The 24562-nt window shown below is 40.2% G+C and overlaps 7 protein-coding genes across 8 annotated transcripts; 3 read left to right on the top strand and 4 right to left on the bottom strand.

Moving 5' to 3' along the window:
* The first annotated feature begins 52 nt into the window (after positions 1–52).
* On the top strand, positions 53–4565 carry LOC17880851 (SWI/SNF complex subunit SWI3D). Its single transcript, XM_006283012.2, has 7 exons — positions 53–631; positions 1162–1688; positions 1796–2455; positions 2574–2737; positions 2852–3444; positions 3531–3721; positions 3812–4565. Exons 1-7 carry the CDS (start codon positions 178–180, stop codon positions 4166–4168), a joined length of 2946 nt encoding a protein of 981 aa, XP_006283074.1. The 5' UTR covers positions 53–177; the 3' UTR covers positions 4169–4565.
* A 326-nt stretch (positions 4566–4891) lies between these two features.
* On the top strand, positions 4892–8072 carry LOC17878128 (proline-rich receptor-like protein kinase PERK5). 2 transcript variants are annotated; one of them, XM_023779285.1, is made up of 9 exons: positions 4892–4967; positions 5049–5864; positions 5997–6476; positions 6555–6641; positions 6730–6800; positions 6900–6976; positions 7058–7202; positions 7288–7449; positions 7551–8072. In XM_023779285.1, exons 2-9 carry the CDS (start codon positions 5132–5134, stop codon positions 7824–7826), a joined length of 2031 nt encoding a protein of 676 aa, XP_023635053.1. In that variant the 5' UTR covers positions 4892–4967; positions 5049–5131; the 3' UTR covers positions 7827–8072. The 2 variants fall into 2 exon arrangements, with proteins under 2 accessions (XP_023635053.1, XP_006285233.1); XM_006285171.2 differs by having other exon boundaries at positions 4964–5864.
* Positions 8073–8230: 158 nt separating this feature from the next.
* On the top strand, positions 8231–13417 carry LOC17878709 (coatomer subunit gamma). The gene is made up of 17 exons (XM_023779530.1): positions 8231–8402; positions 8687–8835; positions 8943–9056; positions 9142–9342; positions 9419–9520; positions 9919–10026; positions 10107–10340; positions 10491–10741; positions 10875–11046; positions 11128–11283; positions 11372–11422; positions 11598–11735; positions 11814–12011; positions 12093–12224; positions 12298–12471; positions 12674–12913; positions 13044–13417. Exons 1-17 carry the CDS (start codon positions 8357–8359, stop codon positions 13236–13238), a joined length of 2661 nt encoding a protein of 886 aa, XP_023635298.1. The 5' UTR covers positions 8231–8356; the 3' UTR covers positions 13239–13417.
* Positions 13418–13544: 127 nt separating this feature from the next.
* LOC17877798 (guanine nucleotide-binding protein subunit beta) lies at positions 13545–16072 on the bottom strand. The gene is made up of 6 exons (XM_006283872.2): positions 15713–16072; positions 15521–15615; positions 14784–15208; positions 14226–14583; positions 14021–14134; positions 13545–13907 (listed from the first exon to the last, which is right to left on the bottom strand). The coding sequence occupies exons 1-6, from the start codon at positions 15816–15818 to the stop codon at positions 13872–13874; spliced, it is 1134 nt and encodes a 377-aa protein (XP_006283934.1). The 5' UTR covers positions 15819–16072; the 3' UTR covers positions 13545–13871.
* A 283-nt stretch (positions 16073–16355) lies between these two features.
* LOC17879717 (SKP1-like protein 11) lies at positions 16356–17102 on the bottom strand. The gene has a single exon (XM_006285047.2). It carries the CDS (start codon positions 17079–17081, stop codon positions 16623–16625), a length of 459 nt encoding a protein of 152 aa, XP_006285109.1. The 5' UTR covers positions 17082–17102; the 3' UTR covers positions 16356–16622.
* A 488-nt stretch (positions 17103–17590) lies between these two features.
* On the bottom strand, positions 17591–20735 carry LOC17880389 (glucan endo-1,3-beta-glucosidase 7). Its single transcript, XM_023779007.1, has 6 exons — positions 20654–20735; positions 20255–20550; positions 19815–20183; positions 18577–18924; positions 18189–18450; positions 17591–17947 (listed from the first exon to the last, which is right to left on the bottom strand). Exons 1-6 carry the CDS (start codon positions 20721–20723, stop codon positions 17763–17765), a joined length of 1530 nt encoding a protein of 509 aa, XP_023634775.1. The 5' UTR covers positions 20724–20735; the 3' UTR covers positions 17591–17762.
* Positions 20736–21511: 776 nt separating this feature from the next.
* On the bottom strand, positions 21512–24537 carry LOC17877977 (cyclase-associated protein 1). Its single transcript, XM_006286029.2, has 10 exons — positions 24145–24537; positions 23869–24037; positions 23708–23772; positions 23242–23536; positions 22998–23145; positions 22799–22908; positions 22654–22709; positions 22500–22556; positions 22184–22327; positions 21512–21974 (listed from the first exon to the last, which is right to left on the bottom strand). The coding sequence occupies exons 1-10, from the start codon at positions 24439–24441 to the stop codon at positions 21888–21890; spliced, it is 1428 nt and encodes a 475-aa protein (XP_006286091.1). The 5' UTR covers positions 24442–24537; the 3' UTR covers positions 21512–21887.
* Between the last annotated feature and the right edge of the window lie 25 nt (positions 24538–24562).

Here is a 24562-nt window from a genome sequence, read left to right as displayed (position 1 = left end):
CCACTCAGGAATGCGGAGTTCAACACATTTCGATACAAATTTGCTGATTCTCCCCACTCGAAGAAGCGAAATTGGGATTGGGAATAGCAACGTTTTGATAAAAAATGGTCTCTTTGTAGCTGCAAATTGCAAAGACCCACTGAGAGAGAGAGAGTGAGGGAGAGACCTTTGAGAGAGATGGAGGAGAAACGACGCGATTCCTCTGGAACCCTAGCTTCTGCTGGTAGCTCTGGAGATTCTCCGGCCTCTGAGCCGATGCCGGCGACACGGCGCCGTGGCGGAGGTTTGAAAAGGAAAGCGAATGCTCTCGGGGGTTCTTATTTCTCCTCTTCTACGCCGTCTAAGAGGATGTTGACGCGTGAGAAGGCTATGCTTGCGTCTTTTTCTCCGGTTCATAATGGGCCTTTAACTCGAGCTCGTCAGGCACCGAGTAATATGCTCTCGGCGGCGGATGGGGTTAAGTCGGAGCTTTTGAATGTTGCGGTGGGTACGGATGGAGAGAAGCCCAAGGAGGAGGAAGAGCGTAATAAGGCGATCCGTGAGTGGGAGGCTCTGGAGGCTAAGATCGAAGCTGATTTCGAAGCAATTAGATCTCGTGACAGTAATGTTCATGTAGTGCCTAATCATTGCGGTTCGTTCTTCTACTTCTTCCTGTTTTTGGTTGAAACTGAAAGCAAATTATTTATCATTTTAGCATTTGTCACTGTTTTGCTTTGCAAATTTTGAAACTTAATAGGAGAGACTTTCCAAAGTAGGCCAAGTAAAGTATTTGAGGTAGTCTAGGTTTTAAGTATCACGTCATTTGGAAATGGGGAGAGATTTGGTTCTGGAACTCACATTGTGAATGTATATAATGGGTTTGATGCATCGTGATGAAGTTATACTGTCTCACCTTGCTATACACGAGCAAATTTCATTCTCTAAGGCTGATTAAAGTAGAATGTGGATGCTCATTTTTATCATGTAGAATCTCCATTGAAGAACCCCAGGCTATGAACTGATGCTCCTAGCCCTAATCTTGTGGTAACATTAACCTGGAAAATAATATGATACCAAAATTTAGATTTTGAGTCTGTTGGTGTTGTTTAATCTTCTCAAATTTTCATCATCCCATTTTGAGTAGTCTGTGATTTGGGTTCATGTACTTCAATTTCTTTGAAGGTTGGTTTTCATGGGAAAAAATTCACTCTCTTGAGGAGCGTTCATTGCCCTCTTTCTTTAACGGCAAGTCGGAAGGTCGCACTTCGGAGTTATATAGGGAAATACGGAATTGGATCATGAGAAAATTTCATTCCAATCCGAACATACAAATAGAAATCAAAGACTTAACAGAACTCGAGGTTGGAGACTCAGAAGCAAAGCAAGAGGTGATGGAGTTCTTGGACTACTGGGGATTAATCAATTTCCACCCATTTCCACCAACAGATGCTAGTTCAACGGCTTCTGATCATGATGATTTAGGGGATAAGGAGTCACTGCTCAACAGTTTATATCAATTTCAAGCTGATGAGGCTTGCCCTCCTCATGTTCACAAACCTCGTCTCACAGCACAAGCTACGCCATCAGGGTTGTTTCCAGATCCGATGGCTGTTGATGAATTGCTGAAGCAAGAGGGTCCAGCAGTTGAATATCACTGCAATTCTTGTTCAGCTGATTGCTCTCGCAAGCGCTACCACTGCCCGAAACAGGTGTCTTATCTTTTTACTTATTTTCATTTTGAATATAACTGCAGTATTTTTACTACTTTTAATAATCGTTTTTTAAAACTGAAATGCTAATATTGAGTTTTTGACAGGCAGATTTTGACTTATGTACGGAATGCTTTAACAGTGGCAAGTTCAGCTCAGATAATATGTCATCTTCTGATTTTATACTAATGGAGCCTGCTGAGGCCCCTGGCGTTGGTAGTGGGAAGTGGACTGATCAAGAGACTCTTCTTCTCCTTGAAGCTTTAGAAATCTTCAAGGAAAATTGGAATGAGATTGCAGAGCATGTTGCTACAAAAACAAAAGCTCAGTGTATGCTTCATTTTCTTCAAATGCCAATTGAGGATGCATTTCTTGACCAAATTGACTACAAAGATCCGCGTACAAAAGACGCGACAGATTTAGCTGTGTCTAAAGATGATATTTCTGTTCCAAAAGATGCACTTGAAGAGGGAGAGAATAAGACACGTGTTGATAAAGATGAGACTATGAAGGAAGATCCAGTACCAGAAGTTGACAATGAAGGAAAAGTCTCTCAGGAATCTTCCAAGCCTGAAGAAACTAATGATGTGGAAGCAGACCAGAAAACACCCAAACTAGAAACCGTCGCTGACGAAAGATGTAAGGATGAAACTGACGAAAACATTGCTCTGAAAGCTCTTGCTGAAGCTTTTGAAGATGTTGGTTATTCCTCCACACCTGAAGCCTCGTTTTCCTTTGCTGACTTAGGAAACCCTGTCATGGGACTGGTAAGTATTTTATGTAACCCAGAGAAATTTTGCAGTAATGGGGACTGAGCTGAGATTCTTCTTAATTTACACATGCACCCTCTTCCCTTTCTGATCCTGCAAGGCTCTTTTTTTGTAGGCAGTCTTTCTGGTAAGATTGGCAGGATCTGATGTTGCTACTGCGTCAGCCCGGGCTTCCGTAAAATCTCTTCACAACAATTCTGGACTGCTGCTTGCGACAAGACATTGTTATATTCTGGAAGATCCACCAGACAACAAGAAGGATTCAACTGAATCAAAAAGGTTTTCCAATTATACGATAATCTCTGTCAACATTTTATGTTTTTGTTCTGCTCTCAATCTCTTGGAGACATTGGTTGCTGTTCCTTAAATCTGAAACTAGCAAGCCATTTGCAGTGCCAATGCAGAGGGGAATGATGATAATAATGTCCATAAAGATGAGCAACCAGAAGAAAAAAGCCAGAAACCAGAAGATGTCTCCTTGAATTCAGATGATAGGGAAATGCGAGATACTGAAACAGGTAAAGAAATTCTGGATTCAGTCTCTGAAGAAAGGCAACCTGGTTCTCGAAATGAAAATTCTACTACAAAACCAGATGCCGTACAAGAAAAAGAATCTAGTAAGCCAGTCACAACTGACAACTCAGAGAAACCAGCGGATAAATGTCCATCGCAGGACAAATGTTCAGGGAAGGAGCTTCAAGAACCTTTAAAAGATGGTAATAAGCTTTCTAGTGTAGATAAAGATGCCTCTCAAGCAATGGTCTCCGAGGCAGCTGCAGATCCTTCTCAGCCAGAAGCATCAAAACATGTGGAGATGAAGGATATGCTACAGTCAGAGAAGGATTCTCAAGATGTGGTCAAGACAGTAAGAGAGGAGGTTCAAGAGGCTAAAGAGGAGGGTGCAAAGGATGTTCTTAGTACTCCAGACACGTCTGTTGTCCAGGAGCCCATTGGATCAGCTTCTGCACCGGAAAATGGAATAGCTGGTTCTCTCTTTATCCGACACATAAAAAACTTAACCTGAACTGCATGATTCTTCTATATCTTATTGTTTCTAAATGCTGTTTTGCAGGTGAAAATCCAAATAAAGAAGGAAAGAAAGAGAAGGATGTTTGTGAAGGGACAAAAGACAAACATAATATCGAGAAGCTTAAGCGCGCAGCCATCTCCGCTATCTCAGCCGCAGCAGTAAAGGCAAATAATCTTGCAAAACAAGAAGAAGATCAAATCAGACAACTTTCTGGATCATTGATAGAGAAGCAGGTAAGACATTGTTGATATTCTGTTTTGGTGCTTTATGATTCAGAGTTATATAGCATAATAATGAGGGTTTTTCCTTTTATATCTAAGCAGTTACGCAAACTAGAAGCAAAGCTATCTATCTTCAATGAAGCTGAAAGCTTGACAATGAGGGTAAGAGAGCAATTAGAAAGATCAAGGCAACGGCTATATCATGAAAGGGCTCAAATCATCGCAGCTCGACTCGGTGTTCCACCTTCAATGTCTTCAAAAGCATCGTTACCAACAAACAGAATCGCTGCAAATTTTGCTAATGTAGCTCCTAGGCCACCCTTGGGCATGGCATTTCCACGCCCACCAATGCCAAGGCCTCCTCCAGGTTTCACCATTCCTGGTTCTTTTGTAGCTGCTACAACAATGGCCGGAAGCTCAGATCCACCTCCAGGTTCAGAAAATGTTTCGTCGGTTTAGTGGTCCTTCATCATAGTATTCAGATTTGCGGGGTAGCTCTTCTTGATGTTCTATTTATAAGCCCAGGTACATTATCCCACCTTTTGCGGCTTCAACCTTTGAGCTTGGTTTCTTTTTCGGGAGATTTATCAGACTTATGTAGGAGATGGTGATATGGAGAAGTTAGTTAGGGGTTTTAGACCCATCAATTAATGTGTAATGTAACTGTCAAATGAAACTTTCGGAGATATGTGAATGTGTTTTTTTTATGATTACCTTGAACTTTAATGAATTGTAACGTTGAACAGAGATATATGATTCCGCAGAAGGTGGTGGGAATGTTTTATACCCAAACGCGTACATGTATTAAGACTCTAAAAGAGTGTCCGGTAATAAAATCAGGTTCTTGTTTCTTCGACAGGATCTCTTTTACAGACTTTATTTAGGTCACAGCGACACAGACAGAGTGAAATCAATTTTCCTTGGTTAACGCCCGCGTTTAAGAGTAACCCCGATTCAAACCCTGTTGGGTTATTTTCTAAACCAATCTTCAAACCCGGTTGGTCTCAATGTCCAAACTTCAAACGACACACATGCAAAAGTAGTAGGCGAAATTAGAGAGAGACTATGGTTTTCTTCAAACAGAGCAAATATAGATGATAAATGGTAGAGAAGAGACACGCTTTTGTCCTAATTATAGCAAAAGTTTACATTTTTGTCAGAAGAGAGATCTCCTCCTTCATCGGAGAAAGCTATTTCTTCAAACTGTTTCTTCAATTTCTCTCTCCCTTTTCATTCTCTTTCTTACCTTGTTCATCAGGTATCCATCAGTTTCCTCCAAAATTATTTTCTATTGTATAAAGATTCTGATTCTGAGTATTGGTTTTGCTTGCGAAACAAGGCTGTTGCCTCGAGGATCACCGGGGAGAAGGTTTCTCAACCGTTGAGAAACTCTTCACCGACCAATAATATTAGACGTTAACAATGGCGGACTCGCCGGTGAATTCACCTCCTGCTCCTGAAACCTCAAATGGCACATCGCCTTCAAAAGGGACAACACCGTCAGATGGGTCATCCCCGCCGACACCACCTTCTTCACCTCCACCCTCATCGATTTCTGCTCCTCCGCCAAATAACAACGATGGCTCAGCTTCTTCTTCACCTCCCCCTGCACCGCCAACTCAGGAAATCTCACCTCCTCCATCAGCGACATCGCCCCCCGTTGTAGCTAATCCGCCACCGAAAACCCCAGAGACTCCTCCTTCTCCACCTTCACCTGAAGGCTCAACTCCGGTAACGCCACCGGCGCCACCACAAACACCGTCGAACCAGTCACCCCCTATAGAAAGACCATCTCCTCCTTCTCCTGGTGCCAATGATGACCGTAACAGAACCAATGGTGGTGGTAACAGAGATGGTTCCACACCGTCACCACCATCTTCAGGGAACAGAACTTCCGGTGACGGTGGCTCACTTTCACCGCCTCGGTCAATAAGCCCTCCTCGGAATAGTGGAGATTCAGACTCATCACTGTTATCAGGAGATCATCATCCACAAGCCAACATTGGATTGATTATTGGAGTTCTTGTAGGAGCAGGGCTTTTGCTTCTACTTCTAGTGTGTATTTGCATCTGTTGCAACAAGAAGAAGAAGAAAAAATCCCCTCAGGTCAACCACATGCACTACTACAATAACAATCCTTATGGAGCACCCACAGGTAGACTAGAGTTTAGTATAACCGGAATTAATTAGTAGACTTATTTAACACAATCAATAGATAGAGTTCATAGTCTAGTGGTTTGTATTACGATTAGACGTTAGATGCTAAAGGAGATGTTGCATAGTGTAGGTAATGGTGGTTATTACAAGGGAACACCTCAAGATCATGTGGTGAATATGGCTGCTCAAGGAGGTGGGAATTGGAGACCACAGCAACCTGTATCTGGTCATCACAGTGACAGTTCAAACTTAACCGGGAGAAGTGCTACTCCGTCGCCTCAAGCTGCGACTCTTGGTCACAACCAAAGCACTTTCACATACGATGAACTGTCCATTGCAACAGAAGGTTTCACACAGTCCAATTTGCTGGGACAAGGAGGATTTGGGTATGTTCATAAAGGGGTTTTGCCTAGCGGAAAAGAAGTTGCAGTTAAGAGTCTTAAAGTTGGTAGTGGGCAAGGCGAACGCGAGTTTCAAGCAGAGGTTGATATCATCAGTCGTGTACATCATCGTCATCTCGTTTCTCTTGTTGGATATTGCATCTCTGGTGGTCAAAGGCTTTTGGTTTATGAGTTTATACCTAATAACACTCTTGAATTCCATCTTCACGGTACAAACATAATATTTGCTTGAATTAACACATATAAGTATGGTTTCTCTTTAACCAACAACTTGACTGGAATTTTAGGCAAGGGTCGTCCGGTTTTGGAGTGGTCTACACGAGTGAAGATTGCACTGGGATCAGCTAGAGGCCTTGCATATTTGCACGAAGACTGTAAGAACATATTTATCTCACACTGATGTTGTTACTATTTTGCTCTCTTTAAGAAACTTTAAGATTCTATATTTTACATCAATGGTAGGTCATCCTCGTATTATCCATAGAGATATCAAAGCTGCAAACATTCTTCTTGATTTCAGTTTTGAAACCAAGGTATATATACTTCTCTTTTAGGACTACTTCTACTTTCATTACCTTGTTATTGTTCGGAAGCTGTTTCAAAGTGTATTAATGTCTATTGTATATACTCAGGTGGCAGATTTTGGATTAGCTAAGCTATCTCAAGACAACTATACTCATGTCTCCACGCGTGTCATGGGAACTTTCGGGTAAATAGCTTTTGTGAACTGTCCTAATTTAATTGCTTATATAGAGCACTTTATTTATCTTTAACATGTTCTTTGATTCAGATACTTAGCTCCAGAGTATGCATCAAGTGGAAAGTTATCCGACAAGTCTGATGTTTTCTCATTTGGAGTAATGCTTCTTGAGCTCATTACAGGACGACCTCCAGTGGATCTAACTGGAGAAATGGAAGACAGTTTGGTAGATTGGGTGAGTTGGTCCACCTCTTTGGTTTACTTGTTTATCTCAAAACACTTGCAAAAACTAAAAAAAAATCTTAATATTGCTGTTGCAGGCAAGACCGTTGTGTTTGAAAGCAGCTCAAGATGGAGACTACAACCAGTTGGCAGATCCCCGTCTGGAGCTAAACTATGATCAACAAGAGATGGCTCGAATGGCTTCTTGTGCAGCTGCAGCAATCAGACACTCAGCAAGAAGACGACCTAAGATGAGCCAGGTTCAAAAACTTCTTTAATTCTTTTGTTATAAATCACAATCTTGATGATAAATGTGACATACTCACGAATCTTGAAACATGTGTGTATATATAAATGAAAGATTGTACGAGCACTAGAAGGAGATATGTCAATGGAGGATCTAAGTGAAGGAACAAGGCCAGGACAGAGCACGTATTTGAGCCCCGGAAGCGCGAGCTCGGAGTATGACGCTAGCTCGTACAGTGCAGACATGAAAAAGTTCAAGAAACTGGCGTTAGAGAATAAAGAGTATCAAAGCAGTGAATATGGTGGAACAAGTGAGTATGGCTTGAATCCTTCTGCTTCAAGTAGTGAAGAAATGCATAGAGGTTCAATGAAACGCAATACTCAGCTGTGAAGAGAACACACACATACACTTCTCATAATATTCACTTTCTTCCGTCTTCCTTAATTTGTCTCATTTTTTTACAATGTTTTTTTTTGTTCATTCTGCTTCAAAGATTTGCATTATGATGTTATTAGGAGTTATTTTTGACCAGAGAGATTAGTGTGGTTTTGTTGAATTGTATAGTACAAAGCCTTATTCCATACCTAAGTTATGGTTTTTATTGTAATAAAATCCAAAAAAATTGTAAAAATCATATCGAAGTACCAATTTTTTCTTTTTGAGTAAAATACGTATAAACCGATCATATTTTTTTATTGGGGTAAAAATTAAAATCGATTAATTAAAAATTTGACCCATTGGGCCGGCTCGAAAAGTTTGTCTTCTCAGTCGATCCTACAGTTTCTGAGTTGTTCTTCTGGGACGGACTCAAAAACATATAGAGTAGATCTTTCCTTCTTCTCCCGCATTTTGACTGAGCTAGCAAAAGCGAGATCTGATTGACGGAGTAAATTTCAAAGGGAGATTTTCGGAGATCAGCAATGGCGCAACCCCTCGTGAAGAAAGACGATGATCACGACGATGAGTGTATGTCATCCTTTCGCTTAATTTCCTTGTAACTTAAAAGATTCAATGTTGGAATCATCTGGTTTCTGCAAGCTGTAGATCCAGATATTAAGCTTCTAGATCTGTTCGATTTCAGATTTGTGATTTTGGTTGTGTAGATCTACAATCGCAAATGCCCACACTGTTGGTTTTCTGATGATTACAGATATTGTTTAGTTTCGATCAAGCTAGTTTCGTTACCACATTCGATTCCGGTTTTGAATTTTTTTCCTTTTTTCAATTTCTGATTTTTGTTGTTGGATCAGTGGAGTATTCTCCATTCATGGGAATTGAGAAGGGAGCGGTGCTTCAAGAAGCTAGAGTCTTTAATGACGCTCAGGTTGATCCTAGAAGATGCTCCCAGGTCATCACCAAACTTCTTTATTTGCTTAACCAAGGGGAGTCATTCACCAAGGTTAGTCATGCTTATGAAGCATTCTACGGTGCTCGTTTGTTTCTTATTGTACCACAAATGGTGTGAATACGGTGAAAGCATCAATTTTCTTTCTGTTTCATATGCAGGTCGAAGCAACTGAAGTATTCTTTTCAGTTACAAAGCTTTTCCAATCAAAAGACACAGGTTTGAGGAGAATGGTCTACTTGATCATAAAGGAGTTATCTCCATCATCAGATGAGGTCTGCATATCTTACTAAATTTTAACACGACGGTGCTTATTGTAGGTGTAACTTTAAGATAAGTTGTTTGGTCTTTCGCCCATAGGTTATCATTGTAACAAGCTCTCTGATGAAGGACATGAACAGTAAAATTGATATGTATCGAGCGAATGCTATCCGTGTCCTCTGCCGGATAATAGACGGAACACTTCTAACTCAAATTGAGCGATACCTGAAACAAGCCATTGTGGATAAGAATCCCGTTGTTTCAAGTGCAGCTTTAGTCAGTGGGCTTCACTTGCTAAAGGTACCTTTTACACACCAAAACTAAACTGTTGACTTGTAGTGTTATTAGGCTTATATTCTTATACTGTCTTTTACAGACAAACCCAGAAATTGTTAAAAGATGGAGCAATGAGGTTCAAGAAGGTATTCAGTCCAGATCAGCCCTTGTCCAGTTTCATGCCCTAGCTCTGCTCCATCAGGTAAGCTTGTTCCATTGGTATTACTGAAGTGAATTGGTTTATGTTTCTGCTTTTTGCTTTGTTAAATAGCTTCTGAGAAGAAATATCATGAAAAAGAGTGGTGTTACACAATAGAGGAATCATAACTCTTAATCATGATCATTTCCAGCTGCTTTATTTTCTTGTGAGGTTTAATCTGGTTTGGATTCTGTCTCTGATACTGCTGATTCTAGCAAATGTAACTTTTTAGACTGGAAGGACAACCTTATGTGTCTAAACTTTAAGTTTTACTAGTTAGCAAGTGATATGTGTCGGCTGTTGTTACAAAACTAATGCCAACATGATATGCTCTTCTTCTTTATTTATAAACGTAGTGACAATTAATGTAATAGTTGTTGACAATCAATTATCATATTCAGATACGCCAAAATGATCGCTTGGCTGTTAGCAAGTTGGTTGGTAGCTTAACCAGGGGATCTGTCCGCTCTCCCCTGGCTCAGTGTCTTTTAATACGTTACACCAGCCAGGTTTCTCTTCTCTTCTGTTTGATCATTTGATATGTTGGTGAAAATATTTGTGTCATTTAGCTCTAGTTTCTATTATTCAGGTTATCCGTGACATGGCCAACCACGGTCAGTCTGGAGAACGTCCGTTCTATGAGTTTCTGGAGAGTTGCCTGCGCCATAAAGCAGAAATGGTGATCCTTGAGGCTGCAAGGGCAATTACTGAGCTTGATGGTGTGACAAGCCGAGAATTGACTCCAGCTATTACTGTTCTCCAGCTCTTTTTAAGTTCCCCCAGACCAGTGTTGAGATTTGCTGCTGTTCGAACTCTGAACAAGGTTTACAATACTTTCTTAGATCAAAATCTTCATAAAGAAGAATTCCTTTCAACTCTTCTCTTTGTACATTGAGAAACACCGAAATGATATTATGTTTTTCTGGGTAGCTCCATCATTTAAGTGTACACTAAACGCAAATTTGAACCACAGGTTGCAATGACTCATCCTATGGCCGTCACCAACTGCAACATTGATATGGAGAGTTTAATTTCTGATCAGAATAGAAGCATTGCTACACTCGCAATAACCACACTCTTGAAAACAGGGAACGAATCAAGTGTAGAACGCTTGATGAAGCAGATAACTAATTTTATGTCAGATATTGCTGATGAGTTCAAAATTGTGGTCGTGGAAGCAATAAGATCGTTGTGTGTGAAATTTCCACTGAAATACAGATCCTTGTAAGTGAAGTTTTTGGGGTTTTTTTTTGGAGTTTTTGTCTCCAGCATTATTATTCTTTTGAATGATTTAAATATGTTACGGTGCCTTTATAGAAAATGGCTTATGATTAACCTGTCACCTTTTTATTTATAGGATGACCTTCTTAAGCAACATTCTTAGGGAAGAAGGTGGATTTGAGTATAAAAGAGCAATAGTAGATTCTATTGTGACCATTATCAGAGATATTCCTGATGCAAAGGAAAGTGGATTGCTTCATCTTTGTGAATTCATTGAAGATTGTGAATTCACATATCTTTCAACACAGGTAAACTATTTTATCTATCATCCATCTGTGGTTGCTACTAAAAACTATGTATGTTGTATTTAAATGTGTTTTGTCGAACAGATCCTTCATTTTCTGGGTATTGAGGGGCCTAACACCTCTGATCCAAGCAAGTACATACGATATATTTACAACCGTGTGCATCTCGAAAATGCCACTGTCCGGGCTGCTGCTGTTTCCACACTTGCAAAGTTTGGGTTTATGGTTGAATCCTTGAAGGTATGTGTAGTTATCTTGCTAACCATTTTTTCCTCGTTTTATCTTCTTTGACTGATGATAATGAGCATAATCAATGGATGCTTGGCAGCCCCGGATTACCGTTCTGTTGAAGCGTTGCATCTATGACAGTGATGATGAGGTGTGTTTCTATACATTGCTCTTTCTGTATGTCTTTTTGTGTCCCCTTGAGTCAGTTGCATAATTGAAAATGCATGCATGTGTTCCCTTTGTTAATATTTGCCGAGGAGAGATGTATGCAAGTTGTTTGATGATTCCCTCCTTGATCATGAGTTGCTACCTCTTTTTATCTTAAGGTCCGTGATAGAGCAACACTATTTTTGAGTGTTCTTGGTGGTGATGGTACTGTTGACAATGATAGAGAGACCAAGGACTTTTTGTTTGGTTCCCTGGAGGTTCCTCTAGTCAACTTGGAAACTAGTCTGAAGAATTATGTGAGTTATCCTTTTTTCAGTTTTCTAGTTTTAATATCCTTCTTAGGACATCAGTTATCTTATATCTTGATCCTGCAGGAGCCCTCTGAAGAAGCTTTTGATGTCAACTCCGTGTCTAAGGAAGTTAAATCCCAGCCCCTTGCAGAGAAGAAAGCCCAGGGTAAAAAGCCCACTGGTCTTGGTGCACCACCAGCTGCACCTGCTTCTGGTTTTGATGGCTACGAAAGACTTCTCTCATCTATTCCAGAGTTTGCCGCCTTTGGAAAACTCTTCAAGGTTAGGGCTGATTTTCTTCTGTTTCAATCTAATTTAATTGGCTTACCTTGTTTTGCTTTAATTTGTACTTCCTTTTTCCAGTCTTCTGCACCTGTGGAGCTAACTGAAGCAGAAACAGAATATGCCGTCAATGTTGTAAAGCATATCTTTGACAGTCATGTGGTGTTTCAGTACAACTGCACAAACACAATACCAGAGCAGTTGTTGGAGAGGGTACTGAACATTGGTTTAAAGCATATCTTACCGTTACTTTCCCCATTTCATTAACTTTGGTATGGGTTTGTAGGTCAATGTCATTGTAGATGCTTCAGAAGCAGAGGACTTCAATGAAGTAACTTCAAAGGCCCTAAACTCACTTCCATACGATACGCCTGCTCAAGCCTTTGTGGTTTTTGAGAAGCCAGCAGGGGTCCCTGCTGTTGGAAAATTCTCCAACACATTGACTTTCGTTGTTAAGGAGGTACATGTTGTAAAGGCGTTTCACTTCCATCTTTCTATTTTGCTAACTGTTGTTCAATTAAACTCATAATACTTTGTGGAGAACTCTGGTAACCACCGAATCATTTGGAGAGGAAATTCTAGAATGACTCTTAGCTAATCACGTAGAACAAAGATAACAATATGACTAGTTCGTTTGTGCTTTTATAAATGTATTGAAACAGGTTGACCCAAGCACAGGTGAAGCAGAAGATGATGGAGTAGAAGATGAGTACCAGCTGGAGGACCTTGAGGTTGTAGCTGGAGATTACATGGTGAAAGTGGGTGTCTCCAATTTCAGGAATGCATGGGAAGGCATGGATGAGGAAGATGAGCGTGTAGACGAATATGGCCTTGGCCAAAGAGACAGCTTGGGAGAAGCTGTAAATGCTGTAATCGATCTTCTTGGCATGCAGACTTGTGAGGTTAGTCTCTTCCACTTTTTTTCTCATAACCTGATGGAGAAACTACTAAACTTGACCCACTGAGACTTGAGGGATTAGACCATTTGTTGGTTCCCGAAATTGAAACTGACATTAGAGTTGCAAATGACAGGGGACGGAGACAATTCCGAGCAATGCAAGGTCACACACGTGCTTATTGTCAGGTGTTTACATAGGGAACGTGAAAGTGTTAGTGAGGGCACAGTTTGGAATGGACAGCTCAAAGGACATTGCAATGAAACTGACAGTTAGAGCTGAGGACGTTTCTGTCGCAGAGGCCATTCACGAGATTGTCGCCAGCGGCTAATAACTCTCGCCTATCTACTACAAGTTATCAGAGTGTTATTGTTCCTGCAGCTAAAATCCCCCAATAACTACTCATAATACATCAACTATTATATATAGTATAGTATTTCCCCTCTCTGTTTTACATCCACTTCTGTGGAAATTACCTTTTATAATTTGACGGTGCTTTTTGATTTATCATTTCTAAATTTTCTCTGTTACAGTTTATATTGATCAGATTTGGGAACCACTGAACCAGTACCGAGTCTAGGCAAATAAACTAGATTTTCTCCATTAGTTAAAAAAAAACAAATATAGTTTCTTCCAATTAACCAACTTGTAGAGTTCAATTTCAAAAGAGATGGTAGTTTACTAGTTTAATTGATTACAGAATACACATTGAAGAGCGAAATAAGTAAACGCGGTATCGGAGTTTGAAGTAAAGGAGAATGAAGAATAAATAAATCAAAGCACACACTACTACAACAAGGGAAGTTTGATTCTTCTAAAGCACTCCACTATTTCAAACCAAAACACCTTCCGTTCTTCCACAAACCGACCTTACCGGATTTTACTTCCGACTACAGAATATATTTTACTTCCAACCACCACAACTGGAGAGTGGAGACATGACTCCTACGTTTGTTAATCTTCTTTATATCACTCTTCTGTGCCCTCCAAATGCCCATATCTGTGTAATTCAATGAAAAATACACAAATTCTCAAACTTCCTCTCATCAGGGGTGATATTTCTTTTGTTGCTTATCTTATTTTCCATCTCATTCAAATCACAGGGACACTAACCTTTAGGTTTGAATCCCAACTTCCTGTACACAAGGCACTTCCATCTGCTGACAACCCCAAACAGCTTATCCGATTCCTGTGTGAATCCTGCTGTAATCCCAAATCCAATACAACCTGCCAGAAATGCTCCCCCCACGTTACAATCATAAACCTTACAATCAGTGAAAACAACTCTCACCACTATTCCTCAACATTCATAGCTTACCTCTCCCAAGAGAGTATCCCAAACGTAACAAGTGTTGTTGCTCGCGTAGCCAGCGAAAAGAAGTCTCCCAGAGGCTGAAAATGCAATGGAGGTGACTGGTACGTTCTCCCCATCACCATGTGGCTGATAAACCTGGAGTTGGTGACCAGTCCTGATGTCATACAGCCTGCATGTTCCATCGTCTGATCCAGTCCCAAATCTATTACCATCCGGAAAGAACTTGACAGTATTAACATCTCCCTCGTGCCCATGGAAGGTACGCACTGCTCGGCTTGCAGCACGACTATCCCACAAGCGTGCTGTGGAATCGCATGAACCAGATATGAACGAGTTTGGGTTTGATCCACTGATTGAGACACTGGCCGAAATAGGAAACAAATTCACCGTGTAAGAGGGGATAAGAGTTTAAACTGACCCATAATATATCAAACCTATAGGTTAAATCCAACGCTCAGTTCCAATAAAATAGTTACAGATGATCAAATAGGTAACAAATATATGCTACTTCATTGAACAAACTGATACAATAATCCAGGGAAATGAAAGCAACATCCATACCTTAGTACGTCAGCAGTATGTCCAGACTGAAATTCACCACCAAAAACAGAAGTTTTGAGACCAGTAGTCACATCCCATAAGATACATGTTTGATCACCTGAACTGGTGATTAGGTGGGTATCCTCATTTGGGACATACTGACAGCACGAAACATACCCCTTGTGACCAGTAAGCATTTTTGAAACTGGCACGGTCCCGTCCTTGTCCGCAGTTGAGGTAAGACTGAAGATAGAACATACACTGTCTAATCCACCACACGCAACCAACTGACCATTTGGAGAGAAAGCACATGTCATAACCCACGCACAGGGGAGTTTAATAGCATGAGTTTTCTGACTCGTTAGAGCATTCCACACGATTAATCTCCCATCTTGTGATGCACTGACAATCCGATTCCTCTCCGGTGTCCAATCCAATGAATAAACCTGTAAATTCCATATGTTAAGAATCTACAAGCTACCTCATCTGAATATGTTATTAAGTGTCAGCTAACATTCAGAATCAACTCTCATGTATCTACATTTCCGCAAACCAAACCCCTCTGCACTCCCCAAACATGATAACAAGTAACATCTTATATATAGCAGAAACTAAATAACAAACTAGTTCCAACCCAAAATTCTCCAAAATGGAAGCTTTAAGCTGCCCTTAGATCACACGCTACAAAACTCCATAAAGACGCATACTTGGAAGGATAAAGAACACGAGATACACAAAAGATCGAACTTTTGAGTCACCTTTCCGGTGTGTCCCTGAAGAGTACGACAGCAAACCAGATCCGTTGCTCCAAAGCTTACCGGAGTACGTCCTTGCGCCGCCGAATAACTCGCCACTGTTAAAATTTAATTTCAGTCAAAGAAGAAGACGAAGAAGAAGACGAAGACGAGAGAAGAAACACACAAAAAAAAAAAAAAAGTAAATCCCCAAACCATCGGTATCGAGGAGCTGGAGGCGTCTCTGTCTAAGCCTGTCACGAAGGTTATTAACGGTGTCCGTAGCGACGGCGTGGCGTTCTTTGAGCTCGGAGACAGACATTAACGCTTAGGCTTCTCCGTCGTCGATCAAAGAAAAAGGGGAAACCTTTTGAGGGGCTAGAAGAGAGGAAGGTTCATGATTAAGAGACAGAGATCGAAACCTAGAAAGAGTGGATTTGGTGAATTACGTGAGAAAGCTGAAGAGGAAGAAGAATCAGTCAAGACACAAACACGCTCTCGCTTGTTGAATGTTGTTTGCTTTGATGGCTCTCTGAGTCTGACCTCAAGACGAGTTTTTGAGAGAGAGAGATAGAGAGAGTCAATTTGACATTGACTGTTCCAATTTCACCAATGGACCACAAATAACAACTACTACACGGCGTCGTTTTACGAGCTTTTAGATTTTTTTTCCTTTTTTTTTTTTGTTGCTTCTTAATTCTCCATGTATGTAGTGTAGTTGTTAACTTCTTTGGTTTTGGAACTTTTGATTGATAAATAAGTAAATCGTCAACTCGATGGAAAGAATCTTGAAGTTCTTAACTGTATAAAAAACATACTATCTTACAAATAATTTCATGATTTATAATATTTGGTTCATTGAAAGAATAAGATATAGAATGGTATCATGAAAATATCCAAACACGATTGTAAATTTGATTGAGCAAACTAGTATCTAGCACAAACAAAAAGAAAAGATGATTCATAAAAAGAAGAAAGAGACACAAATCATAAGATAAAAGTAGAGACGAAGTCATCATCGTCTACATTGATCAAGAAACCGAAAACAAAAGAAAGCACACACCAAAGCAAGAAAGAGAGAAGAGAAAGCTACAAAGTTTATTGATTCATATCCGATCCGATGAGCTCATTCAAAAGCCCACTGATTCTCCCTACGAATCTCTTCTTCTTCCTCAGGCGTAAAATCATTCTCAATGTTGAAGTGTGCACGGATCTCGTCTAAAGTTTTGCCCGTGATCATATCCGCAACGGTTTGGCACGTTAGATCAAGCAAGCTTTTGATGTTTAGGTAGTTGGCACCGAGGATGAGCTCGAAGAGGGTGGGTTGATCTATCTCCAAGAACTTCTCGTCCCACTTCTTGAGTTCCTCTGCGGAGATAGGGTTAGCCTCATCGACGTTGTGCTTCTTGCAGTACTCGATCACTAGGGAAAGAATCTTGCCCGTCACGTTAGGAAGAGGGATCTCGCTATTGGCGCAGTCGTCTTCAACCATATGCGCTATGGTCTGCGATTGGATCGCCACCTTCTCTTCGACCTTGAACGTCTCACCATCGTTGCTCTTCAACTCGATGATCTTCGTCGACATGGTGGGTGGGGGAGAGATCTTTCTCTGTGACGCAAATTTTTGATGAGAAAAATGATTTTAAGAACTGCTTGAGAGAGCGTTGTGATTTGTGAACCCTAAGCGTCTTTGTATATTTATAAGCCCTAAGAGTCGGTTGGGGTCAACCATTCCCTTTTTGAGTAGGAAATAGTTTTCTTTACAGAAAAAGAAGGTAATCTTTATTTCGTACGTGTCCTTTTCAGAATAGGTAATTTGTGTGGAGTAAACCGGATATAAACCGGGTCAAATTTACAATATGGTAGGTTCGACAACTTTCAGATTAGGTTGTGATATGATCAAACAATTCTTTTTCTTATTAAGAAAACTTGGTCAACAATTCCTTTTCAGTAAAGGTAAATTCAGAGGCATGAACCACGCTAAACCGGGTTAAAATTACAGTGTTCGGCTCAATTATTTTCTTATGAACCAAGATCATAAAAGTACTAGCTCTAATTAAAGTATTCAGATTCATACGAAACCAAAAACAAGTCTTAAGTGGGAAATAGCCGTTATAGACTATAGAACACAATTTTATTATATATAGAATGAGTGTGTTAACTATTATATAAAACTAATAACACCTTGATTACAACGATAATACAAATGAAGGGAGAGGGAAAATAAGAAGTAGAAAAGAAGCAGAAGGGAGAGCTAATTGAGCCATTACATATTTACATGGAAGACTAGGAACATAAAGATGAGTAGACAAGATAGAGAAGAAGACAATTTTGTTTCCATTGCTCCATTCGTCTTCTCTACTTTGTCTGAGCTCACATACTTGTTCATTACTGCTTTACTTCCTGCTGCTCCTCCTCCTCCACCTCCGGGATAGACGCAACTGTTGTAACCTATAATCAAATTCAGGTTAAAAGTTTTGCTATTGGTCAATATGGTTGATATTAGAAACTAAAGAATACTCATCCTTATAACAAAACACAGTAGATGAAAATGGATCTTTGCCTTCAACAAACAGAAGCAATCAAGCAATTATCAATCACTAGGTCTTTGTTACAATTTTTAACATACACCAAGTCTAATAATGTATTGGTATATAAGGCTGGTGAGAGTTTAAGGGGAGAGAAAACTTACTAGGGTTTTGGGAAGTGACTGTTGCGGTTTTAGAGAAATCACAGTCTGTAGTCTGTTTAGGAGATTTCTGATAATACATATTCATGGCATAGGCTGCGTGGGAGGCCACATTGTTTGGCTCGAAACAAGCTCCTCCTGGCTGTATTGCACCACAGTCTATTCCTTGTCCACACGCCCAATCCAAGCTCGCCTGCAACTGCTCATTCGTCGCACCCTTCTTTGGTACACACCACCCTGTTGACGTCACTTTCCCGGATGGTGTCTAATTTTGTGATCAAAACATCATCTCATAAATTAAATCTTCTATTATATATCCGCATCTGCGTTACATGTCATAGTAACATATTTTTTTCCATATATTTAAAAACCACTACTTCTAGTATCTAACCTGACCACTACTGTTGCTGCCACTACTGCTACTCTTAGCAAGGCCTACATCGTAAGCCATGGAAAGATCAGTTTTAAAAAGTCCAAATGCACGTTCCGAAGATGGTCCAGGCTTTAGGTTCTCTTCGTAAAGTGCGAAAATGTAAGTGTCCACGGGCTTTCCAGGCATGAGAGGTGTGCCAATCATGGACTTTAGATGAGCTATTAGGTTTCCGTTGTAAGCTTTAGCGTTATCCACGCTCGTTCCAACCTCATTAGCATCCCCTCTTGACGCCCACCCTGTTTCCGCCACGACAATCTCCACCTTTTCGAATCCCATTGATTTCAAAGCCGAGTGAACCGCATCAACCTGTGAAACGATGGAAACAACTCAGAGAATATGACGTGTGTTGCAAGCACTGACAATGAACAAAGACTTCTTCTATTAAGAAAGAATAAGAGTCACCATTTTTTTGTCTTTCTTTCTTCTATTTTCCCGTTTATTTTATTGAATTTTTTTTTCAGTCGACATTGCTAACGTGGAATTAATGATGACGAGTACAAAACAACAAAACAAATGTTTCAAGAAGCATCTAAAATAAGTAAAACAACTAGTGCGAGTCCAGTCTGTCAGACAATCAGTAAACGAGTGACATGTCATCTCACGCATACTTATTCCCTGAGAAGATCATTCCTAGCATCGTATCAATATTGATAAATAAGTATAACAAGTACCAAATTATTAAGCAACTATTTTTATTTTATAGGTTTTGTGTATACGAAAGAAAGTGTAATTCAGACACCTACGTGAACAACTGTCTCTTGTGCTATATATAATAAGAGTATAAATTCCTTCTAAATCATAAAGTTGAGACAGAACAAGTTCCTTGCTACAATCTAGTGCAAAGAAAATTAGATATATACATATATTTCCATATATATAAAAAACCGAAAGTTCAAACTATAGATTCGCCCACGTGAATACAGCCAGTTTTTTTTTTTTTTTATTCTCATATTTTTGTGTCACAATGATAAATTACTAGAAACTAACCGACCCATATAAAAAGTTATAAACTATGCTTTTTGACGTTTAACTAAATCATTTAGATATAAACAGTCCACCAAATTCACAACCAGAGACTACGAACCTTTACTTTAGTAACAATTTAGTTAGCTACCAAAGACAGATGAATTGATTAGCTATGGACCCGACTTAAACCCGAAAAAAACTTGGGTGGAGCCAACTGGTAATAAATGTACCTGAGCATCGAACATGTTCGTATACTTTATTCCGGTTTTGGAGTCGACCCGTCCGGCGTTAGGCTGAAAGAGACAAAACGACAGCGTTTCTGGTCTCGGGTCACTTTGGTACGCGAAGAACGGGTACGGGTTAATTGCGAAAGGTGAACCAGTGTCGCTTAGGAATTGGAGGATCCCTTTTAAACCGGTTTGATAACCGGCCGCAAATGAACCGGACGATGGCGGGTCTGAACTGCCGAGCACCGTCATGGCATGAACCGTCGAGACCTTGATTTTACCGCCGAGAGAAACCGCTTCGAGGGCCTTTTGTACATTTTGCATCGCCGGGAGTAGCTGGTTCACCAGATTCGGATCGTTCGACATCAGAACCTGCGATGATCGGAACAGACTTTAAGAAAAATCTCTAAAGGTTGAAACTTTACAGTTGAATTGCGACGGACCTCGTTGCCGACGGTGATGAGGATGATTTTGGAGGCGGGATAGAAAGGTAGGACATTGGAGTTGATCCATTGAGTGGCGGCGTTTGGATCGGAGGCGAGTGAAGGAACGTCACCGTTAGCAGCGCCGATGAGGATGCCTACACCTGTTCCGGCCAAAGCTTTGATGATGGCGGGATCAGCGCCATAGAGTCTAACTTTCTGAATTGAGGTGGACTGGAGGAGCTTGGCTGTTTCAGAAGGCGGAGGGAGATTGTCGGCGACTTGACCGTAGTTAACTCCGATGAAAGGCTCTGCATCTGTTGGTAACAACAAAAAAACAGAGGAAGTAAAAAGGTTAGATTAAGAAAAAGAAACAGAGGAGACAAAAAAAAACGACGTCGTGTTTGGGCAGATACTTACGTGAGGAGGGGAAGTGAGAGATGAAGATGAAGATGAGGGTGAGAGAGATAAAGATGGAGAGAGCCATCATGATGATGAGTGAGAAGAAAGAGAGAGAGAGAGATGAGAGACTTGTGATGTTGCTTAAAGAAGAGGTTTTTACTGTAACGGTTATATATATACTCCACATTGGAAAGGGAAGAGAATTTTCCAAGACACGTTTGTGCTCATTTTTCCACACGACACGTGCTGACTTCTGTTGTTAGTTTGAGACTCTGAGGTAGTAATAATCATAAGTCTCCTTCCTTTAGGCCTTCGTCAGTCTTATTATATACTCCGGAGAGGAAACTTTTTTACAGAGAAATTTGTAAGTACAATGTCTTTTGAGTTTGCTTGAGTATTTTTCTAGGATGATGATATGTGTCATCATATACTCGTATGGTTTGAGACTTGAATGTTGAGTGTGTCTGTATATACACTACTACTATCTTATTGTCCGAAAACAATATCGTAAAATACGATTTGAAACTTCTGACATTGTTATTGGTTCTAAACTGATTAGATTATAGTTAGGATGTAGGAGTTAAAGTAGCCAAAAAAAGGTTGGACCATTTACTGATATCTTTTAGTTGAAGAGAAAGGATACTAAATGTATGAGCATACGCAATGAGGTATTTCCCTTCTCCATTTCCTTTTCTATTTCCCAACAGAGTAACTCACTCCTCACGTTTCACCGGTCCACCACCACCAATTTAACTTTGGTGAATTCTACAATGTTTAAAATCAATTATTATGTTGACTGACTTAAACTTCTATTCTGTATTTAAATGTCATACATGCTTTTCTCAAGACTTCTTTGCTATGTTCACATCAAAAACATAACGAAACAAAACCCAAAAAGGTTGAATAATCATATAAAGTAATTGCAAATTCCGAAAAATAGGATTTGCAACTTTTTTACTATTCATGGTTTGATTCTTGCGGAATGTCACCCGGAAATGACTCAGAACAAGCGCAGAAACAGAGAAACCCCAAATCCAAAACTCCAAAGACGAACAAAACACAGGATGATCAGATCACATAAATCAAAACGCCAACGAACCTCCAAACCCCAAAATTAGGGGATGTAGACACAGACAAAGCCAACAAACAAACAAACAAATTCTCTCCTCTATAATAATCTGAAGAAACCAAATATACTGAGTATGTAAAAAAGGTCAAGCAAAACCCAGAGTGAAAATAGATTCTCCTTGGCTTAGGCACCTGAGTGCGACACCGGTGTTGTCTCAAACTTCCCTTCCGTGAACACATGGTTGTACTGTTGAGGCAGCGCATGTTCCACCTACGATGTTGTAACAAGACAATATGAGAATAATTGCTTCAATAAACAGTTTCATACACATGAGTATCTAGGTTACATGATGGCTTCTGAATATTGGGATCAACCAACAGTCACCAGATTCCAGAAGTATTTCATTACTTGATGTATAAATTTGAAGAATACCAGAAAACCAAAATCTTTTCATGGTTACAAAGAGAGGAAAGCCATACCCAATCTCCATCAGGGGTAGCACCAGGCACCATTACATTGATCTCACTCGATTTAGCTGTTGTTATAGCTGTCTCTAATGAGTCTTTGTTTAGATATAACTGACAGCCAGTTGTGTTGTCCACAGAAACTGTGGGAGCTGAACCCTAGATTAGCCATAGATGAGCAAAGACAGAGAAGAGCAATCAGTTTCTTGACAAAAAAAAATTTGTTGCAAATGGTTAGCTACATCATAAGCTTGAGAAGCCAAATAGAGATAGTCCTTAAGAAGATACATCTGAAGTCATTAAGAAAACTTATAGATTATAGAAAACAAACCTGACATTGCACTTCTACGTTGGTGCAATTCACAATCTCAAATGCAGCAACAACATCCTATACATACATGTTACAGTTTACATTATTAGAAATCACATAACTGTATACTACTATACTGTATAAATGTAAGAGGAATGAGTATGATTCCACTCACCGTGAAAACAACACCCATTTTGGTGCATTTATCAATGGTGATGTTATTCACTTTTCCTACAGATTATGCAACAACAGTAAGGGCCTTAAAGATTTTTGAGATAGATATCTAAACTTTCGGTGAGGTTGGAATGCTGCAAAGTTACCTTGTATCTGCAAGACGGAATCTTTGCAACCAAATATGTACACCGACTGTTTGGAATCACACTCGCTGATAACCAAGTCCTTCTTCCCAATTTGGTTCTCAACAGCCCACCTAATTATACAGTATAAGCCAGCAATCAGTACTACAGCATTTCTATATCATAGTTTTATACCAAAATAGTTATTGTTAGTAAAACCCACTTGCGACCCATTTGAAGTTCCATTTTCGGTGGTCCAGTTTTTGAAAAGGCTGGTTTAGTGGCACGAGTTTCCTTCTCAATGGCACTAACAGCTCCAGATCTATCAGCACGGTTCTTTGTCTTCATATCATCCGTCACTTTTCTAAGACCTGGAAAGCAAAGCCCAAGAATTATAAGCTACTTGTGATTCACATTCCAAAATAGACACTACGCCAGAATATGAAGACATACAACATCAGACCTACCTGAGGTCACAGCACCCGAGCTGAGCTGCTGGAAAACAGCAGACATCCCTTGTTTCTGGTTCGACGAGGATGATGGCTTTGAAGATTCAGAAGTGAAGAGAGGAGCTGGTGGAGGAGCAGGAGCACCGGGTGGAGCCTTGGCAGGAGCACTAGCAGGTTTCCCTGATGCATTCCACACAGGTCCCAAGGGGTAGTGACTTTTAACATAATCCCTTAAACCAGGTAAGTAAAGTTCTTTTAAGGCTTTAGCCCATTCCACATGATCAGCGTCTTTGTTACGGTACTCCACCAGAACCTGACGAAGAAGATGGAGATCACAGAATTAACAATGTGCAAAGACCATCAAATAGCAATATAAGATTCTGCAACCTATTCAAGTAACTCTAAAGTCCTCGTTCCCTATTTTTTTGCCATAAGCCCCTAACATCATAACATATAAAAGCATAGAGCGACTGAAGATTAGCACCTTATTGTTGTAAAACTCGGCCATTTGCCAACTTTCTTCCACATGAGCAATAGGCATGCTCATACCTTGCAGGGAAAATAATCAAAGAAAGAATTATTGACATCATAAAATGCATAAATTCAAAAAATTTCCCAACATGATGGACGGCTCCCTCTGCTTACCACAATCTTTGCCAGTGAAAGCAATCCAAGCCAATGCAGATAAACTATCGGATGCAGCCTTCAAGTGATTGAAAAAATCCGACCTTTTTCCTTCAGTCATTGCATTAGCTTTCATTGTAACATCATTCAACGGCTTGAGAAATCCAGCCAATCCAGCAAGGTCAGGCTTCTGTTCAAATCAGAAAGATACACACGACCCAAAAAAACAATCAAAATCCAATTCACAAAGACGCACCAAAACTAAACGATCGATTAAACAAAAATTCAAAAACTTACCTGAGTTTGCTTGATGCGAACAAGCAGCTCCTTTTGCGAAGCAAATGCTTCGGCGACAACCTTCGTCACATCTAGAACAGGTCCACCGATCTTCTCAGCAGCACTCAAAGCCCTACCAACGCATTGAGAAATCAGATCTTCGTAAGCCAGAATCGAAGGATCGGATGAAGCGACATCGGTGGAGAAATCTCCTCCGCGGGAAAGAGAAACAACTCCTCCTCCTCCTCCTCCGTTGCTTGAGATCCCTTCAAGCCTCGTAACCGCAGCTTCAAGGCGCTTAATCAAATCCTCTTCCATTTTCGCTCAACAAAGCTCGAATCAGATCTGGTTTGAATCGATTTAAGAACGGATTTTGTTTTCCCTTTTTGCGTGGGGGCTATGTGGGTTTCATGATGATGGTGAGAAGTCAGGAGAATTT

The sequence above is a fragment of the Capsella rubella genome, unplaced genomic scaffold (assembly GCF_000375325.1).
Source record: "Capsella rubella cultivar Monte Gargano unplaced genomic scaffold, Caprub1_0 scaffold_7, whole genome shotgun sequence".
NCBI lineage: Eukaryota > Viridiplantae > Streptophyta > Magnoliopsida > Brassicales > Brassicaceae > Capsella > Capsella rubella.
This window is presented reverse-complemented; position numbering and strand designations above follow the sequence as displayed.

Excerpts from the sequence above, each read along its gene's own strand:
- LOC17880851 (XM_006283012.2), top strand. The coding sequence starts at position 178 with ATGGAGGAGAAACGACGCGATTCCTCTGGAACCCTAGCTTCTGCTGGT. Across the intron at positions 2,738-2,851 it reads GATTCAACTGAATCAAAAAG|TGCCAATGCAGAGGGGAATG; the intron begins GTTTTCCAATTA and ends AGCCATTTGCAG. Across the intron at positions 3,722-3,811 it reads GATCATTGATAGAGAAGCAG|TTACGCAAACTAGAAGCAAA; the intron begins GTAAGACATTGT and ends ATATCTAAGCAG.
- LOC17878128 (XM_023779285.1), top strand. The coding sequence starts at position 5,132 with ATGGCGGACTCGCCGGTGAATTCACCTCCTGCTCCTGAAACCTCAAAT. Across the intron at positions 6,801-6,899 it reads ATTTCAGTTTTGAAACCAAG|GTGGCAGATTTTGGATTAGC; the intron begins GTATATATACTT and ends GTATATACTCAG. Across the intron at positions 7,203-7,287 it reads AAGACAGTTTGGTAGATTGG|GCAAGACCGTTGTGTTTGAA; the intron begins GTGAGTTGGTCC and ends TTGCTGTTGCAG.
- LOC17878709 (XM_023779530.1), top strand. The coding sequence starts at position 8,357 with ATGGCGCAACCCCTCGTGAAGAAAGACGATGATCACGACGATGAGT. Across the intron at positions 8,836-8,942 it reads AAGGGGAGTCATTCACCAAG|GTCGAAGCAACTGAAGTATT; the intron begins GTTAGTCATGCT and ends TTTCATATGCAG. Across the intron at positions 11,284-11,371 it reads TTATGGTTGAATCCTTGAAG|CCCCGGATTACCGTTCTGTT; the intron begins GTATGTGTAGTT and ends GATGCTTGGCAG.
- LOC17877798 (XM_006283872.2), bottom strand. The coding sequence starts at position 15,818 with ATGTCTGTCTCCGAGCTCAAAGAACGCCACGCCGTCGCTACGGACACC. Across the intron at positions 15,616-15,712 it reads CCAGCTCCTCGATACCGATG|TGGCGAGTTATTCGGCGGCG; the intron begins GTTTGGGGATTT and ends AAATTTTAACAG. Across the intron at positions 15,209-15,520 it reads TTCAGGGACACACCGGAAAG|GTTTATTCATTGGATTGGAC; the intron begins GTGACTCAAAAG and ends TGGAATTTACAG.
- LOC17879717 (XM_006285047.2), bottom strand. The coding sequence starts at position 17,081 with ATGTCGACGAAGATCATCGAGTTGAAGAGCAACGATGGTGAGACGTTC.
- LOC17880389 (XM_023779007.1), bottom strand. The coding sequence starts at position 20,723 with ATGATGGCTCTCTCCATCTTTATCTCTCTCACCCTCATCTTCATCTTC. Across the intron at positions 18,451-18,576 it reads GCAGCAACAGTAGTGGTCAG|ACACCATCCGGGAAAGTGAC; the intron begins GTTAGATACTAG and ends TCACAAAATTAG. Across the intron at positions 17,948-18,188 it reads AGTCACTTCCCAAAACCCTA|GTTACAACAGTTGCGTCTAT; the intron begins GTAAGTTTTCTC and ends ATTTGATTATAG.
- LOC17877977 (XM_006286029.2), bottom strand. The coding sequence starts at position 24,441 with ATGGAAGAGGATTTGATTAAGCGCCTTGAAGCTGCGGTTACGAGGCTT. Across the intron at positions 22,909-22,997 it reads GAACTTCAAATGGGTCGCAA|GTGGGCTGTTGAGAACCAAA; the intron begins GTGGGTTTTACT and ends CTGTATAATTAG. Across the intron at positions 22,557-22,653 it reads AAATGGGTGTTGTTTTCACG|GATGTTGTTGCTGCATTTGA; the intron begins GTGAGTGGAATC and ends ATGTATGTATAG.